The sequence below is a fragment of the Trachemys scripta genome, chromosome 15 (assembly GCF_013100865.1).
Source record: "Trachemys scripta elegans isolate TJP31775 chromosome 15, CAS_Tse_1.0, whole genome shotgun sequence".
NCBI lineage: Eukaryota > Metazoa > Chordata > Testudines > Emydidae > Trachemys > Trachemys scripta.
Window position 1 is genome coordinate 3,978,461 of NC_048312.1, and position 19,405 is coordinate 3,997,865.

The following is a 19,405-nucleotide window of genomic DNA, read 5'->3' on the forward strand; positions in this document are numbered from 1 at the left end:
CCCAGCTAGCTCATGGTACGGTCCCCCACGGTCTCTTCAATTCTCCTCCTAAACCTGCCTGGCTTGGTTTCCTGCCTGTACTGAACTGATACCCATCTCTTCCCATGCAAACACACTCTGTCTGCTGACACTAAACCCAAAAGAATTAAACATAAGAACAAGACACATGGCACACAAGTAGCACAAACAAAACCTCATGCCCTTACTTTATGTAAGCTTCATCCTTCATGTCCCCTTCCCTTTCCCCTGCTTTTTGATCTCTGCCCCCTGCTTTTCCCATGCCCAACTAAGGGCCCAATCCCATGAGGTGCTAAGCACCCTCAAACCCCACGGACGTCACTAAGGGAGGCAGGAGTTCAGCACCTCCCACGATGGAGCCGTCTTGAGGCGGGGTATCATCTCCAAAGCGCCAGGCCCACCGGAGGTGCTGCTGAAAAAGCAGCAATTCCCATGTTGTTTTACTTTTCAAAACTGAGCAGAAACAAACAGGAGTGAGGGCTGGGAGAAATGCAGGCCCTGGTCCTGTCAACACATGGGCACGTGCTCAACTCTACTCCGAGAGCTCTGAAGTGTAGGATTCCTCAGGGTACCATCCTGCCAGCCCTCCCGTTCAACGTGTGTATGGGGCGGGTAGGAGGCCTGGGGTGCAGTGTTGTCAGTAGGCTAATGACTCCCAGCTGTCTGTCTTGACCCCATCTGCAGGGGCACTGGAACAATTTAGATAGTGAAAGCCACTGAACAAAACTGTAACCCTACATGTGATGGGAGCCACGCATTCAGTTGCTATTATTACTTTAAGCCACAGGTGCTGCCGCGTCCCCAGCACCTCTGCTTGTCTGACTTGGATGATGAAGTTCAGCACCTCAGCAAGCATCTACTTGAGACTGGGGCATGGATAAGGGCAAGCTGGCTGAAGCTCAACTCAGACAAGATGGAGTTGATGGTGGTGGGCTAGGGGAAGCAGCCAGAGGAGATGGCAGAGGTAATCTCAGTCCTTTGGACTGAGGGAGAGTGTCCATCATGAGTTACTAGGGTTCACAACTTTGGAGTGATTTTAGACGCCCACCTGCTGTTTGATGGCCATATCACAGCAGGAATCCAATCAGCTTTTTATTACCTGCATCTGGCTAGGAGGTTGTGACCTTTCCTTTTGGATACTGACCTTGCCACTGTCACCCATGCCTTTGTTACCTCAGGATTAGACTATTGCAATGCACTCTACACGGGGCTATGCAGCATCAGAGGCGTCTTACTGGGACCATGTGACACCCATGCTCCGGGATTAGCACTGGCTGCCCATCTGTCTCCAGATGGAGTTTAAGGTGTTGGTTATGACCAACAGAGCCCTAAATGGCATGGACAAATCTACCTGAGCGACCACCCCTCTCCCCAGGCCAGGTTGCCATAGCTATGGTCTGCAGTGTTGCTGGAGCCATGTTGGTCCCCAGATATTGGAGACACAAGGTGGGCGAGGTAATATCTTTTATTAGACCAGCTTCTGTTGGTGAGAGAGACAAGCTTTTGAGCTACACAGAACTCTTCTTCAGGGCTGGGAAAGGTACTCAGTGCGTCAAAGCTAAATACAAAGTGGAACAAATTGTTTTGCGTAAGTAGTTAACACATGTTATAAGGGACCACTCACAGCTCTGGTTAGCAGGGGCACTTGAGCTGAATCTCTCTCATGCTAAAGGAGAAGGAGAAGTAGGTTGCCAGCTACCCTATGAGGGCTCCAGGAATCTGGAACTTCTCCCCTACTTGGTCCAATGTAGCCCAAATTTGGTGAGCTTCTGCGCATGCTGGCTAAAGCCACCTGTTGGTTGTTTTTTGGAGAGGACAGAGGGCGTGCTGCTCCTCACAACAATGAAGGGGTGGAAAGGCATTTCTATACATGGTTGGCTAACTGAGTTCTTGCTGAAATCATTATTTTAATGGTGCTGGGATATTACTGGATTATTAATGATGTCTTACAGCACTTAGAGCCTTGGGGTCTTTTTATCTAAAGCTAAATAAATACCACGAGTAGTCTCATTATTTCAGTAGTAACAGTAAGCACGTGCACAAGCGTTTGCAGGATCTGGGCCTTAAGGGGCAGGAAACAAATGCACCCATTGTAACGGCTAGAAGAGAATTACAATCAACAGCTGGAAAACATACAAATGCAACATTTAGGGTGTCACTTTAAAAGTAAGCAGTTTTTATATTCAGACCTGAGCTTTCAAAACTCTAAATAGCATTTAAAACATTCAGTATTTGATCTTTAAACAGCTTTTGTAGGAGTTCAGAGTAACATAATCCATTTAAATAAGGTCATAATTTATACTGCTCAGTTTAGATCGAAGTAAGGCACATCCAGCCCCATTATCAGTTCTTCTTCATGGCCACAGGATTCCAAGCAGACAGATACAACCCCCACTGGCAAACAATTGCATTACCCCCCTGCACAGAGCTGCTTCTATTTCCACATTAGCCATATTAATTTTTAATTAGCAATATTAGTTCCATTATAATTAAGCCACTTACCATCCTATCTGGTCTCTGGATCTTCGCACATGCCCTTTGTTTCATGACTTCCACACTCTGCTTTCAGCATTACACAGCTCTTGAAGACTAAATATTTATTGTACCTTGTCAGGCTAGTGGACTAGAGGCTGAGCATCGGAGACTATTTGGCAGTGGTGACTGTGATGAACATAAATTTTAGAGTATAACCAATCCCTGCTGTACAAAAGAATCTTATTAGCATTTAACCAATTGAAGAGAGTTAATAATTCTCTGGTAAGAATGACAGACAATGTTTCAATATATATATACTTAGGCACTCGCTATGTTTCCTAACACAAGTTTACCTTAATGGAGTCCCAATTTTCCATGGTTTGTTTGAAACTCAGAGCCATGCTAGATATAGAAGTATCTCCAGAACTAGAATGATCTGAAAACATGCAACAGAAAACCCAAATTGCTTTCGTAATGCATGGCCCACACTGAACAGTCCGTCTAACCAAAGCCATATGCACAGAGAGGATTATTTCGGTAACCTTTCCATGGCTGCTGGTATTTCCAATCATCGGAGGCCTTAAGGGGTTAAAGACACCAAACGTCACCCACATTCTTTGCTTGGTTTCACATTTCATGGAGTTTCCCTAAATTAAATTTCTCATCTTATTTATGACATTGATATTAAATAAAATCCCTTCAGTCGTTCTGCTTGGGAAACTTTTATTGAAGCCAAGTTTAAAAAAAAAAAAAAAGCCAGCAATGACTCCACATCAAGCATGTGGAGAGCAGCTACAAGTTATTCTGTTGCATACCAAAATGGGATTAGATTTAGTGGGACAAAGGTCACTCAGTGATGCAAAATGAACAACTGTTTAATGCTGAGTTTGTTCAGCACAAACATTTTTTGTGTCAGCCTGCTATAAAATTATATAAAGAAATAAGAGGAGATTGATCCATTGTGGAAAGTTTTAATTAAAAACACACACACAATTGTCCTGAAAATAAGCAAAACAGGCACTGTGTATAAAATCATTTGTAGCTATTCTATGGCAGAGTACAGCAGAATTAAAAGCTGAAGATATCTAATTCTTTTAATGATTAACATTTAATCAAAATGATAAGACCAAGACCGATGTTTTGGTCTTATTTTTGTGTGTGTATATGAGTCTATTTACTATTACTCCAAGAGAAGTCAGATCACGTCATGAACTGATTTCAATTTGGATTCTGCATCTAGACCCCTAGAGTTATTGGTAGATGTAGCATGTTAAAAAAAACAACATACATGTAGAAGGGCCACTTCCAGTAAACAAAAGGAGTTTCTTTTGCATGGCTATTAACCCAAGATTTTTCTGCCTTCATTTACTTACAGCCCCAACACTGTCCAAGCCAAGAGCTCCCATCCAATTTTTGTTTTATAGATTAATTTATTTCACAATAAAAATGTATTTTATCAAAGCCCATAGTTCTGGGGGGAAAATTAGTTGGTTACTAATTGTGCAAGGCTTCTACACAAATATATATGCTACAATTTATAAAGCTAAAGTAGGTTTCCTATTCTTGGTACCAGCCCCTTATTTGTGGTTCCCAGTTCCTTGCCCAAAGGCCAAAATTATTTAAAAATACATCAATGTAGGATTAATTTTTTAGAAAATGTCACCAAATTAATGACTGAATGTGATAACAAAATTAATTACAGATTACTTATTTATTAAATAATCAAATAAGGATATGGGTTTTGACTGGCTGCTTGTGAGAAAATAAGTTTTGGATCACCCCAAGCGACACATCCCTGTGACTGACAGACTGTTCTGAAGGTGCCAGGACATGCCACTCGCCAACCCGAAGCTTCGTTCCTGTGCAACATGTCACACCCCCATCCCAATTCCATATTGGGCATAGAGTTTGAATAAGGCGCTGGGTTTAGACAGACTGGAGGTGATTAAACAGGTCTCAGGCCACCCAAAGCCACACTCCTCCTTGACCACTAGACTGTTCTGAAGGAGTTGGGACATGTTAACTCCCCCACTCGAACCTTCATTCTTGAGCAATATGCTGCCACATGTCACACCCCCATCCCAATCAGGCAAAGGAGGAGTGTTTTGACTGACCTACTGACTGTGACAAAAGGTGTCTCAGGTCATCCCAAGTGACATGTCTCCACAACCGCTGAATAAGTCCTTCCCCAAATCAAAACTGTGTTTCTGTACAATCGTCTGCCAAATGGCACACCCCCACCCCACTTCCATTCTGAATAAGGAACCAGAGTTTGACAGTCGGACCATTCTGACCTAGCTGAGGCATGGAACTCCCTGACTTGAAACATTTTCTTTGCGAAAAACTGTAGCCCATGTGACGAGTCCTTCTCCCCCTCCAGATGGACAGACGCCCTTTAGCGGGGCAAAAGGAGCAGCGAACAGGAGAGGTTCAGAGGATGAAGCTGTGCATCCTATGCTTGCAGGGAGAGGGACTTAGCAAGTGTTACGTCGTTCCATCTGTTTGTTCTCCACAGAACGTTGTGTGGCTGGCTGTGCACCCCTGAACTGGCCAGCGGAGTCAGGTTTGTTTGTGTCTCAATGAGAGCCTTGTGGCTGGGACCCTTCGAACAGAACCAGTGTTTGAAGTGGTTATTCCCTCCCTGTTTCCAAGGAAGGGAGCTGAGCAGTGAGACTTGTATAGAAGTCAATTGCCAGGTCAACAGGAGTGGCAGACAGGCTGTTCCTGTGGTAGGTATGGCTCTATACCAGAGGTAGCAACTAAATGTGTTAGTCTCTAAGGTGCCACAAGTACTCCTGTTCTTTTTGCGGATACAGACTAACAACAACTGCTGCAACCTGCCTTGGATGTACTATGTTCTCCTTTCTGCTGGAAGACAGAATAGATTCCTAGCATAGAAAATGCAAGCTGGGGACCTTCCTGGAGAAGACGACGTGGTCTGAAAGCATGAGTTGCAACACTGTGCAGCGGCCAAGAAAACAAAGACTTGGACAACCAGATTTGGAAATCATGTTCACAGACACCACTTGGGAAGGGATCAGCTATAAGGGAATTGGTGAGAGTACAAACCAAAGAAGTGGACAGGTAATTTGAGACCAAGAGGGGAAAGAGAGCCAGGAGACATTCAACTCAACTAGAAGAATCACAGAATCATAGAAATGTCAGGATGGAAGGGACTACTGCATCCACTTCTGGTGTTCACATTTTAAAAAAGGATGTTGAAAAATTGGAGAGGGCACAGAAAAGAGTCACACAAATGGTTGGAGGAAATGCCTTACAGTGACAGATTTACAAAGGTCAATCTGTGTAGCTTATCAAAAAGAAGATTTGATTAAAGTGTGTAAGTATCTTCATGTGGACAAAAGAGTGGGCACTAAAGGGCTTTTCATCTACCAGAGAAAGGCAGAACAAGAACCAATGGCTGGAAGCTGAAGCCAGACAAAGTCAAGTGAGAAATTAGGCACAAATCTTTAACAGTGAGGGTGATTAACCATTGAAACAGACCACCAAGAGGAGTGATGGATTCTTTGTCTCTTGATGTCTCCAAATCAAGAGTGAATGCCATTCTAGAAGAACAATGAGGAGTCCGGTGGCACCTTAAAGACAAACAGATTTATTTGGGCATAAACTTTCATGGGTAAAAAACTCCGCTTCTTCTCTTCTTTCGTGGGGGTTTTTACCCACGAAAGCTTATGCCCATATAAATCGGTTAGTCTTTAAGGTGCCAGTGAACTCCTTGTTGTTTTTGCGGATACAGACTAACATGGCTACACCTCTGATACTTGGCATTCTAGAAAATATATTTTAGTCAAACATAAGCTGTTTTGAGCCAAGCAACAAGGGTAACTGGATGAAATTTGCTGGTGACATACAGGATGTCAGACTAGATGGTCCCCTCTGGCCTGAAAATCTCTCAGTCTATGAAACCCTGTTACTGGCCCTTTTGCACACACAACTTTACTCTGAAACTTTGTCAAAGTTTACCTCTACATGTGGAAGGTTTGTGCAATAGCTGGTTGTGTATAGACCATAAAAACCTCCTTATGGAGAGGCAGACAGCACCACATTATGCAGCAATTCTGCAGAAATTTATGAAGAAACTTCCCTTCTGTGCAAAATAGGGCCTTAGCATGCAAATCCTTCAGAATGCTTAAATATAGGTGTCACTGATGATCAGCACCAACAACTGCTCAGTTAATTTTTTTTTTATTATAATAAATGACAACTTCTTTGCTTATTTTATAATTTCATAGTCAAAGTAAACAAGTGCAATGGATTGCATCAATTGAGTACACATCATTTCATTAGTGGTGATCCCTGCAGCTCTCTCATTACACTCACAATTCAGTCTGATCAGCACAAGATTAAAAAATGTGCCCTTCAGCTAACAGAGATTCCGTGCATGACAGCAAGTAAGCTGAAAAAAACCAAGACACGTTTTGGTGGAATCCCCTTAAAGCAGCGACCTGCCTCTTTTCAAATACCACTCACTGACTATTCAGACAAAAATGAAACGTCCCCAACCCCCCGAAAGATCCTTCATCTGCCCTCTCTGTAGCTCTTTTTCATGCAACTTGAATATAATTAATATTTAAAATAATGTTTCAAATATTGCTTAGTTCAACAGAAGTCATCAAAATTATTTGCATAAACAATAGAGTTTCTTAAAGCAAAGTTGTTGAGATAACATACAACAGCAGGAAGCATTTTGTATGTTTCCACATGCTTAATGAAATTGAGGGCTAGTATTTCTATGATGGAATTAAAAAGGAAAGGTGGTAATATTCTAGCCACCGAAAGAGTTCTCCAAATTCTGTTAAAGTGCACTAAGACACATTGTACAAATCTCAAAGCAATACTAAAGACACTAGCGGGTTCAGTAATTGTACTATATAAGAATAGGGTAGTATTCATTTAAGTAGTTTGTGAGCACTCTAGTGGTACTCACAGTTTTCTAGGTTTTAGAAGCCATCAGAAACCACTCAGAGCACCAGTGAGCATTCAACTAGGCCTTGTATTTTTGCATAGAGTTAATAAACATGATTATTTGGGAGTCAATGGTGCCCAAACAGTCTCCCCTTATTATTTTTGTTACGTAATGAGCACAAGACACAACACTGACCATAAACCATGTGTTTATATCGTCCACAGTTAAACTCCATTCTATCAGTTTAGCCAGTTTTCCTGTCCTTAACTCATGTAACAACAAACCAAAAGTTCCCATAGACTTCATTTGTAACTATCATACAATTTCTGTGAAAACATTACAGCTGGATTTGCAGCAAATTTGCCAAATACTGCTTTTGTTGTTTTTTTACATGCATATTGCATACTGTATGTTCATTGTTAGTTAAGACACTGAAGTGGGCTGTAGCCCACGAAAGCTTATGCTCAAATAAATTTGTTAGTCTCTAAGGTGCCACAAGTACTCCTGTTCTTTTTGCAGATACAGACTAACACGGCTGCTACTCTGAAAAAAATAAAAATTGGGGTAATACATTTGTTAGACCAGAAATAAAAGTTTTCCTCTGGGAGTAGCATATCTCCAGCTCTTCATAACAAAATAACAGTTGTAGGGAGTGTCACTTGGGGTAACCTGAAACTTTTTTGTCATGTACATTCTGTCAAAACCCAATTCCTTATTCAAGTCCTGTGTACAATATGAAAGTGGGGTGGGCACATCATAGCTCACTCCACACTGCTCAAGAACAAAGCTTTGGGTCAGCAAGTGATGTCCCAGCTCCTTCACAACAATCTCAGAGACATGGGGACATGTCACTTGGGGTGACCTGAGACACATTTCAGCACATACAATCAGTCAAAACCCAGCCCCTTATTCAAGCCTTGTGTAAAATATAGAAGAGAGGTGGAGGCGTGCTGCTCAAGAACGAAGCTTCAGGTCAACAAGCGCCATGTCCTAGCTCCTTCAGAAGAGTCTGTCGGTCACAAGGACACATTACTTCAGGTGACCCAAAACTTAGTTTGTCATTTACAGCCAGTCAAAAGCCAGCTCCTTACTGGATTTTTAATCAATAAATAATGAAGTAATTAGAAACTGAATTTTTATCAGATTCAATCTTCTTAATTTGATGAAAACTGCTAAAAATTCAATCTTACACTGATGTATTTGTAAATAATTCAGGCCTTTGAATAAGGAGCTGGTACCATGGATAAGGAGCCAACTTCAGCTTCTTGTGCAATTTTTCACTGCGCTTTTGGGATTCTAAACTCTCCCTCTAGTGGTTAATTTACTATGGTACCTGACAGCTGTTGCTTTCCTTTGAGACAGAAATATTGTGCTGTCTGGAAAGAAAAGTTTACAACATGCAGCAGGGAGGTCTAATCTTCTTGGGAGCTGAATTTCCATTAAAGTTTCTCTCTTTATCTCAGGATGTGATAAGGAGAAATAAATCCTCACAACTTAATTGCCTTTCTAAACAAGGAAAAGAAACCATAGCTAATCAAAGGCTTTTAACAAGGTACAAAGGATAAAATCTTGCTTTAGATCACAGAGGAGAGAGTGTCTGAAGGTATCATCCTAACCCTTGTTTAACCCACATTATCAAAACAGCATGTGACTGAAGAGAGGCCCAGGATTAGAAGAGCAGGAAACTGATGCAAACTAGGCCGGAGATACATTTTCAGAGCTGGAGGGGGAACACATGCCACTGCTCCTAGGACTCTCACCACTCAGTTCACCCACCCTTCTACAAAAAAAAAATATCAAGCTTGGTATTTCAATGGGACAGTTAAACAATAAACCCTCTTCCATAACCCCTAAGCGAGGAGGGACAGATCACAGTGCAAGTAACAAGCAAGAAAACCCTCAAGTCATCTTGTTCAAGGACCCGTGGCCAGAGCGGAGGGGTTCCTGCTGCTTTGCTTTCCCCTCCCAAAATCAATGCCTCACCGCGCTCTCAACACCCCCTTTTGCTGCGCTGGACCCTTCGGGGTCAACTGTGGACAGGCTGGTTCACAAGGCCACTGGTTAAAGCGGTGTGTCTGTTAATCCAGCCTTGCCCCAGAAAACCCACGGTGAAGGGAGCTACTGGGCCTCTCGTTTCATACCTACCACCGGTGCGGTGCAGTCCCCTCTGCGCGGGGGTCCCTTGGGGGGGCCTTTACACATAAACCTGAAAAACCAGACACCCCCACAAACCGACCTGGCTCCCCCTGGGGCTCGCCCCCCGCGGGCCATGGGGCCGGTCCCCGTGTCAAAGGAAGGGGTGAGTGGGGGGGGGGGGGCCCCGGACCCAGCTGTAAACCCCGGCAGGGGGGGGGACCCGGGCAGGGCGGGGGGGGGGGGGGGCGGCAGCAGCAGCCCCTACCCCTACTCCTACTCCCAGCACCTCTGGGTGAGCGGCGCTGCGGAGCAGGGAGCTTGGCAGGCCCCTGGCCCCACCCTGCCTGCGGGGCCTGGGGAGGACACGCTGCCCCCGCCCCGCGCCGCGGAGAAGGCCGGGCCGCGCCGCGGGCTCCAGAACGCACCTCACAAGCGGCGGCTGCCATGGAAACCGAGGCCGGGGTCAGCGCGCGGGAAGGAATCCCCCGCCCCCGCGCGCCCCCGCGCGCCCCCGGGCTCGGGGCCCGCCCCCTGACGTCGCGTGAGCCCTGGCGCCGTCGTCCTCGTCATTTGGGCCCGGGGGGGGCAGCGCAAAGGGGGGGGGGGGGCGACCCGGCTCCGCTCTGGCCTGGCCGTGGGAGCGGTTTTGTCTGTAAAGGGCCAGGTCAGGTCAGAGCGGCCTGGGGCGGAGTTCCTGTTTGCAAAGGTCCAACCTGGAACTGCTCGGGGCTGGTTTTGTGCATACGCCCCCTCCCCACACCGGAGAGGGGGCAACAGTGGTGCCGCATGGTCCCTGCTGCTCCCCCGTTATGCCAGGACTGGGCCAGGGAGTTCAGACAAAACTGCTGTCAGGGAGGTGTAAACACAAGTCTAGACCCGTGCGTCGACGTCTTTGTGCATTTAGTGTTGAGCCCACCTTACTCCGATACGCTCACAGCTTTCATGCTGGCGTCTGGCAGCGCTCTCTAAAAGGAAATACAAACCTGCAGCATTGCAAGGCAAAGTCTGTGTTTGACACAATAGCCCCTTTGCAGAGTAACTAACTCTATGCCTCCTCCAAGCCCTCCCTCCAGCCAGCATGAAGCTGCTGGAAATTCCATCCAAAATAGAGTATAAAAAATATTGGAAATATTTTCACTGGAATTTTACAAATGCCCATCAAAATTCCCTACACCAGCATTAAGGGCAGGAGCCAAGTCGTGTGGTCTAATATTCTCCATTGGGGCAGTACGGAATGTTGCCTATGGACTAATTACTGAAGTATACTATGGCGGCCCAGTTTGGTGGAAGGTGGAAAACTTGCACATGTAAAACATTCTGCAGAAGGAAACAAGTGATAATTGTCTGTGCAAGGTTGCCAATATTGGTAATGGGTATATTTCATACAGGTGGGTTTAAAAAAATAAAAATAAAAGTATAGTATGGCCACTGAGAAAACACTCTCAGAAAGTGATATGCTCTATTTGACTCTTACAATAGAAAGATTTGAATGAGGTGACCCACTAGGTTTTATTTTCATTTGAATTGCAGAATTGAGACGTACCAAAATGTTTTGAGGGAAAAAATAGGTCTGTGAAAACAAAGCAGGATGGAGAATTGGAAGTAAGAGTTCAAGTTCAAAGATTACTATGTTTAATATCAATATTTTTTTTGGAAAACAGTCTACAGCACACTAAGAGAAAACATTTATGATAAGAGGAACTTAACATGGGGAGCTCAGTAAATGATTCCAGCACAACAGCATAAAGAAAGTAGAATTTTTATTTAAAAACCAACACCATGGTTAAACAATATATACAGAAAACATATAGAACCTTTTCTTTTGTACTAGTGTTACCTACTGGGACAAAGATTCAGAAATGGCTCCTCCATACATAGATACTAGTGTAAAATGTACTAGTATAGTACAAAATAAGGATGCAATTTCACAGAAAAGAGAAAAAGTTTAGTTTATCCCATCAGTGAAAGTTAATAGAAAAGTATCAATTAATTCAGAGCTAGAGCTGAAATCCTAGAATTTCATCAAAGCCCCACCTTGCTCCCCCTGATGTCAGTGGGAGCAAGGTGGGTTCTGTCACCAACTTTGTGGGAGCAGCATGAAATCTTCAATTTCTATTGGAGCCAGCCACCACGGTGGCAAAACAGTGAGCAAAATGTTCATGGATAAAAGGATCTGTCACTTCCATACTGCAGTTTGCAACATACTGAAAATAAAAAATAAACAAAGAAATGGCAATAATCCACTTTGAACTAGGTGACCCAACTCCTGTAGATCTTTTTCAGGCAAAACGTCTATTGTTTTCAATGGGAGTTTTAACTAAGCAAATATTGCTGGATCAGCATGGCACGAGAAATAGGTTTGCACAATGTAACCAGATGCTAAATGGTGACTATGAACAAGATTGTTGCCCCCTGTGACATGCTAAAGAACAGATTTAACTCTTCAGGGGATGTAACTTTAGAGATGCTAGGCATCTCCAACTTCAGACTAGCTCTGAGTGGAAGTAAAACTGTGGGAGAAAGATACACACTGGATGAGAGGAGGTTCAAAAAAGTGAAATGAAGACAATTATGTTAATTCATAACTATGAAATGCACAGAACCAATTCTATATCTGAGGCATCCTGATTTTACTGTACATTCAAACATGTTGAAGAGTGACATGAAAGGTTCTAATACCATCCTGAAGGATCACCTTGAAGTTCAGCTGTCATCAGCAGGTACATATGCAGGTGACAAAAGACACATACTAAATAACATGAGAACACTTTTTCTGAAAGTCAGGCTGTTGTGGTAGTTAGAAGGAGCTGTTATGCCCAATGGAACTTTGATAGTATTAAACTCACAATAAAGTACTTTGCATATAAAAAAGAGAAACATCACAAATATTAGCATAACTTCCCCCAATTGTCTGGGATATTAGCCCTGAAATCCTCAGGGAGTTCAAAGGCGTGTTCAGTAAGACCACACACCTAGTCCAGCTGCCTGATAGAAAACCATCTTTAAAGCACAAATACATCGACATCTGGAAAATGAAACTGGGTTAAACAGATCTTTAGCAGAACAAACAGTAACTAGCTTTTTTGCTGTAAGAGTATAAAGGTGCTTCCATTTTACCCAAACATAAAATCTAGGTTTACACATGGGAAAATACGGGGGGAAAAATAGCAAATAAGATGTGTTTCACTAACCGTAAAAGGATGCTCACAAACTGAATTTTTTAATGAGTTTAGCTCAATATGAGAATTCCCTATATAGTCCCATTAGAGCAAAGAACATACGTGGTTTTTGGTTTGAGAACAGGCTCAACAGACTTCAGCTTAAAAAAATTTGACAACCTAAAAGTTTCATTATTCTTTATATCAAACTCTGGTTTTCCCCTTAAACATATACAGTATGTAAAAAAGATACTTAAAGGTAGCACTTCTGCAAAGTAGGCCATTTTGTTTTTCAGCCAGACCAAGTCTAAAGAATAATTCTCATGCAGCCCAATTTTTCAGGAATGGGATGATCCTTGATATAAGGGCTACTACACTCCCAAATTCATCTTTGTAGCTCAGAGTGCTCTCCAGTCAATGGGCTTCTTGCCAGACTTCTTCAGCAGTTCATTGGTTTTAGAGAAATGCCGACAACCAAAAAACCCTCTGTGCACAGAGAGAGGCGAGGGGTGGACAGTCTGTAGAATATGGTGACGTTTCTGTAAGAAGTTGGAGATAACAAAAGAATGAGAAACTTGGCAGGTTTTCAGATCCTAGATGGAAGTTGCTCATCTGTGCTATTATCAAATGCAGAAATGAAATTGCAAGTATCTCTTCGTCATTCGAGTTAAAAACAAGAGCACATAGGTTTGCCATGAAGCCCAGGCTTTCTGCACTCAATAAATGGCTGCATTTCTAATAAACAGCAATAACGAAGAGTTTAAGTTGTTCTGGGAAGTTTCCTGCAGGAGATAAACTACACATCATAATGTTGAGCCTCTTCACACAACAGTATCTTAATTTCTTCCACACTGATTGTTCTTGTTCCTAGAGGATAAGCACTCTTGGAACAAAAAGAGGTGACAGAAGTGGACAGGCACAACCTGCCTTGAGTCCCTTAACTGTCTACTAGCTTTTTTTATTGAATAGTAGGCAGCAGCAACCATTTTTTCCACTTATGACCAAAAGCCCCCTCTGGATGGCATCCTACCAAAAATGTCCCAAGTGAAGCAAGAAGCACTGAGACTTCTAGAAATATGAAAAATTAAACCATACCCTGTCAATAGAGATGCCTTTCTTCTGTGCATAAGCTCCCCACAATATGAAGACAAGTCCATCCAAATTATTGTTTAGCCATGACACCACTGCATCAGTGAATTGTTCCCAGCCTTTTTCCTTGTGGGAATTAGGTTGGTGTGCTCGGACTGTGAGGACAGCATTGAGCAAAAGTACTCCTAATCACAAACAAGACATGTACATATCAGTGTGGACAGAGAAAACATGAATTAGTTTGCAAAGTAATAAGTTCTCTTCCAGTCTTTTGCTGGATCTGTAATGGTAAAAAAATCATTTAAGCTTTTGTTCATGGGAAAACTATCCATGAGAGATACCAGTAGAGTTTTCAAACAATCCGTTTGTCGAAGTAGGGAGAAAATAAGTCATTAAGAAACCCATCTAAGAAATAGACCATTTAGGGGATAAATATAGGGGCTAAGTATAGTTTCTGTAAATTAATAGGCTTTAATGGAGTTTTCCTTTAAAGTTACAGCATGTCTGCATAAACAGATTTACCACTATAATGCTGAGTCAGTATCATTAACACGAGAATCATAAGACTAGAAGGGGCCTCAAGAGGTTATCTAGTCTAGTCCTCTGCACTTATGGCAGGACTAAGTATTATCTAGACCAGGGGTCGGCTAGGTTTGGCACGCGGTTCACCAGGGTAAGCACCTTAGCGGACCGGACCAGTTTATTTACCTGCTGACGCGGCAGGTTCGGCCGATCGCGGCCCCCACTGCCGCGGTTCGCCGTCCTGGGCCAATGGGGGCAGCGGGAAGCCGCGGCCAGCACATCCCTTGCCTGCACCGCTTCCTGCCGCACCCAATGGCCCGGGACGGCGAACCGCGGCCAGTGGGGGCCGCGATCGGCCGAACCTGCCACGTCAGCAGGTAAATAAACTGGCCCGGCCCACTAGGGTGCTTACCCTGGCGAGCCGCATGCCAAACATTGCCCACCCCGATCTAGACCATCCCTGACAGATGTTTGTCCAACCTGCTCTTAAAAATCTCCAATGACGGAGATTCCACAACCTCCCTAGGCAACTCCACGGAAGTTAGAGATGAATTCTGAGACCTTCATGAGATTTTCAGTAATGACATCGCATAATCATTCATTACAATTAAGCTGTATGCTTGTTGGGGAGTGGTCATCAGTTTTACACAGCTATCACAAAGGTTTTCCGACCTGCAGCCAAGCATAATATTTTCTCAGACATTTTACCATTATTTAAAAAGCAAAAGAAAATAAATAAATAAAAAGGATGCTATTTCACTCACCCATCAAAAAGCTATTCCCCCAGGCGAGTGGATTTTTGCAAGAATCATTAGAGAGAATACACCGCAAGAAAAATTGTGATCTCTTCTTTGTTAAAAAGGCCAGTACATTGCACATGTGCTTTGTCGGGAGAACATGAAGACAATTGTGTACGTATAAGGTCAAGGCTGTCGTGGTTAAGCTGTGCATAAGCACAGGCTCACTTTTTACATGCTTCGACTCAGTATTATTTAACCACTTTATGAACATTAAAAGGCTGGGGGGGTTTTAAATGATTCCTTTTAATAAATCTCAGCCACGTAGTTTGGAAAGTACCAATAGCTAGATTAACATTGCTACTACAACCCACTCACTGAGGAGGAAAATCCCCACTTAGGCCATGTCTACACTGAAAAGCTTACAGTGGCACAGCTGTACTGATAGAAGAGAGCTCTCCCTTCGAAATAATAAAACCAGCTCAATGAGCAACAGTAGCTATGTCAGCAGGAGAGCATCTCCCACCGACATAACACTGTGCACACGAGCGCTTATGCTGGCAATACTTATGCCACTCAGAGCGGCAAAAGTTTTGCCGACATAAGAGCTAGTACAGACACGGTCTAAACGAAGAACCCAGGAAGGATGAACGGATTGATTACCTTGCTTGGCCCACCCAGTTAGATCTCCATGGCCGGGATGGGTGAAATCTTCTATGTCTTCAGACAGCTCTTTGTAAATATTTTCTAAACTGCAAACAAAAATAATGGAAGAGATTTTTAGAATATTTCTGTGAAATTATCAAATAGACAAGTTAATGATTTTGTATATTACAATTGGAACTTTTACCAAGAACTAAAAATCTGATCTCGCATTCTAGATGTGTCATCCAATTCCCATTTAGGAAAATTATAGTCATCTGATTTATCTGATGTATATGACAGGTCCTTTTCTTTACCTATCTTTTTAATTAATACCACGTCCCTGATACTGCTACCTTTTATGCAAATGCTTACTGAAGGCAATGGGACCACACATCTCCTTGAAGTTAAGCATCTGCTTAAGGATTTGCAGGATGGATGCCTGAGTGAATAGGGCCACAGAATGGTGTCTGTATGCAATACAGGAAGACAAGCAAGTTTAATCCAATCCAGTTTAGAAAATAAAGACCTCTGTGAAACCAAAACAAGAATGGCTCTTCTGTGCCATCAGGCTGCAGGTCATCCCTGTGTAAGGCCCTGATACTACAATTGGATCTGCAGGGAAACCCAATTTTGTAGGTTTGGACCCTAAATACTTGGGAATACATCACCACCTTGGAGGAGCCAGAAGTCTATGTAGAATTCACCAATTTATTTTTGTAGTAATTCTTTCCCAGAAGGCTCTGGGTGTGCTGGCGTGCGCCTGTAATCCCAGCTACTTGGGCGGCTGAGGCTGGTGGATCACTCAGCAGTCCTGGGTTGCGGTGCGCTATGCCAATTGAGTGTCTGGTGCCACTGACAGCCTGGTCAGTGGGTAGCTGAAGGACTGGCTAGAACACGAATGACGTGTTGTGATCAGCGCGCTCTCTGTGAGGACTAATAGACCCACTGATCAAGGTGATCTTTCCCAGAAAGTATACACCTTAAAATTCAATACGAGTCATTCTTCTGACATCTTTCTGCTCCCCAACAAGTAGAAATACTCTGTCATATGTTATAAAATTAATTTTTCAGCAAATCACAAAACAATTACCTCAAAGGCAGTCAGAAAGGCAAACTCACAAACAGCTGTATGGCTATATATAACCTACCCAGTAAATAGTGGCAGACTTTTAAACAGATAAAGCATAACCATACCTAGGTGGAGGTGGAACAGGTCTCTGGACACTAAAGCAAAGTCCATGAGCTTGACTGGGTCCATGATAAGGATCTTGTCCCAAGATGACAACCTTTACCTGAACACAGACACTAATTAGTGCTGATAACATTCTTAATATCTCATAGACGCATAGACTTTAAGGTCAGAAGGGACCATTATGATCATCTGGTCTGACCCCCTGCATGCTGCAGGCCACAAGACCCTTCCCTGGACTCTGCCGTTGAAGTCCCCAATCCTGTGTTTTAGTGACTTCAATCGGCAGAGACCCTCCTGCTAGAATTTTATGTATTGCTACAAAGTAAAAATTTGTAGATCACAGCCAAGTTGCATCTGAAAGAAGGCAGTGCCGAAATGGGGAGGGCGAGGGGAAAAGAGGCCAAGAAGACAGCTAAAGTTTTTAAGAGCATTATGTTGCAGTCATGGATGGAAACAACCAATGCAGAAATCCCTATTTCAGTATCTGGATGAGAAAACAGGGGCAAAGTACACAAACACTACAGGAGACAAAGCAGGGTTCACATTCTAAAGCACTGGGTTTCCAGGCAGAAAACCCATGAGAGTCGAACACATGCATGGCATCCTGGGGCCTGATTACAAATACAGCTTTCATCTTTTTATCAAAAACATCAGAAAGCAGCAAATCCCGACTCTCGTCCCGGCAATGCAGGGGTCGCCCCAGGGGCACTTACATCTCTGATGTCGCACATCTGCGTCCAGGTGAAGACTTGCTGCGGGGGTGGGTAGATGGTGTGACGTTTTCGCTCGTCTGCTACAAATGCCATTAGCTAGAGGAAGCAGGGGGTGCGCGGTCAGTACAGGCGAGGGAGAGGGGCAGGCACCGAGCAGCTACAGACGAGCTGCTGCAGCGGGACGCTCCTCCCCCGGGCAAAGCCTCCTGCGCTCACTCACCTGGGAGAAGTAGGGCTTAGTGAACTCCCCCGCCAGCTGCCGCCTCCAGCCCTCTCCGAACCCCGCGGGGACGCTTCGCGACGCGAGTCTCTGCAGAGCCGCCTCCTTGTTCTTGCGGATCCGCTCCTGCTGCTCGGGGCTCAGCGGAGGGGAGCGGGGCGAGGCCTTCCCCGAGTCACCTTCCACCAGCTTCAGCTTTTTGGGGAAGTTGGCCTGGAGGTCGCGACACAAGAGGCGGCTACTGGGAGGGGGCAGCACGCAGCGGCCCGGCCCCGCGCGGAGAAACAAGGGGCCGGCGAGCCCCATGGTGGAGCGGGGCGAGCCGGGCAGGGCGGGTCCCTCCCACGCCCCCGGGGTACCGCAGGCGAGGGGCTGTGGCCGGAGCGCTCGGGCCCCCGCCCCCCAGCCTGGGAGGGGCTAAGTGACAGCTGCTCCCTGCGCCGCGCAAACACGTGGCTACTTCGCGGGAAAACCGCGCGTGTTTCCCCCAGGGGCGCGCCCTTCCTATTGGATGTTCAGCCACGGAAAGCGCGCGTGGCACTCGAGCCTCGCCCTCGTTCCTCATTGGCCAAGGGCAAGGCCACCGCTCCCCTTATTGGCTCCTCGCTATGAAGAGCCGCCGACTGAGCTCGCCGCGGTATCAGCCCCGCCCAGTCCCACCCCTCCGATTGGACGCTGAGAATGGAAACCCGCTCCCTACTGGCCAGTGACTACCGCAGTCCCGCCAAGTTGTCTGGCCCCACCCCTCTCCCAGTTCTGCCTTCCCATTGGACCGTAGGTCAAGGAGCGCGCTCCTATTGGTCAATCCCCCAAAGCGGCGCCGCATTTATCGGCGGGTCTTTTAAACAAGATCTGCTAAGCGCTGGCCGCCGAGCATGGCCGCATTGCCCCCGGGGTCCCGCCCGGCCCCTCCGTACCTCAGCATCCCCGCCCTGCTCCGGGGAGCGCTCCCGCTTCCTCGGCGGCGGCGCCGCGCGGAAGAACGAGTGCAGCGTCTTCTGGCCGATCATGCCGGCGGCGGGTGGGCTCCGCGGGTCCGGCCGGCTGGGGAGGGGCGGACTCGTCCACACACGGGGTCCGGCTAGCCGGGGACAGGCGGCCCCTTCCCCACACGGGAGCCGGCGGAGGTAGTGGCCGGCGGCCGCCTGGGTGAAGGACTGACCCAAATTGGCGCCAAGTGAGTGCGCATGCGTAAGAAGGGGAGGGGGACCTTGGCGGTAGCACGTGCTTGAGAGGGTCCCTAGGGGCAGTCCGCGCGTGCGCAATGGGGCAGTCTCCTCCCCGCCCCTCAGCGCTCACGCACGTGGGTAACAGACCGTGGTTTTCATTCTCAGGCCCCTGTGGCTCTACCACCCCCCCACCCCGCTCAGTGACCCCACCCACCTTTGGGTCTGTCCTCCCCCCCACTCCCCTGTGGCACCCCCATGCACACTGTCTCATAGATTCATAGACTCTAGGACTGGAAGGGACCTCGAGAGGTCATCGAGTCCAGTCCCCTGCCCGCATGGCAGGATCAAATACTGTCTAGACCATCCCTGATAGACATTTATCTAACCTACTCTTAAATATCTCC

At 45.5% G+C, this 19,405-nt stretch overlaps 2 protein-coding genes across 10 annotated transcripts in view; both read right to left on the reverse strand.

Moving 5' to 3' along the window:
- The window catches only part of ACACB (acetyl-CoA carboxylase beta), a 68,458-nt gene extending 58,462 nt beyond the window's left edge, over positions 1–9,996 (reverse strand). For 2 of the 9 annotated variants that reach the window (XR_004648291.1, XM_034791511.1), the window contains exon 1: positions 2,521–2,711. The gene's annotated coding sequence lies outside the window, so the exon portion shown is untranslated. Of the gene's footprint in view, positions 1–2,520; positions 2,713–9,981 lie in introns of those variants that run through there. The other 7 variants (XR_004648290.1, XM_034791503.1, XM_034791500.1 and 4 more) reach the window with 7 other exon arrangements.
- Positions 9,997–11,513: 1,517 nt separating this feature from the next.
- UNG (uracil DNA glycosylase) lies at positions 11,514–19,015 on the reverse strand. The gene is made up of 7 exons (XM_034791481.1): positions 18,750–19,015; positions 17,833–18,045; positions 17,613–17,708; positions 16,902–16,999; positions 15,726–15,814; positions 13,810–13,988; positions 11,514–13,253 (listed from the first exon to the last, which is right to left on the reverse strand). Exons 1-7 carry the CDS (start codon positions 18,840–18,842, stop codon positions 13,113–13,115), a joined length of 909 nt encoding a protein of 302 aa, XP_034647372.1. The 5' UTR covers positions 18,843–19,015; the 3' UTR covers positions 11,514–13,112.
- Positions 19,016–19,405: the final 390 nt, after the last annotated feature.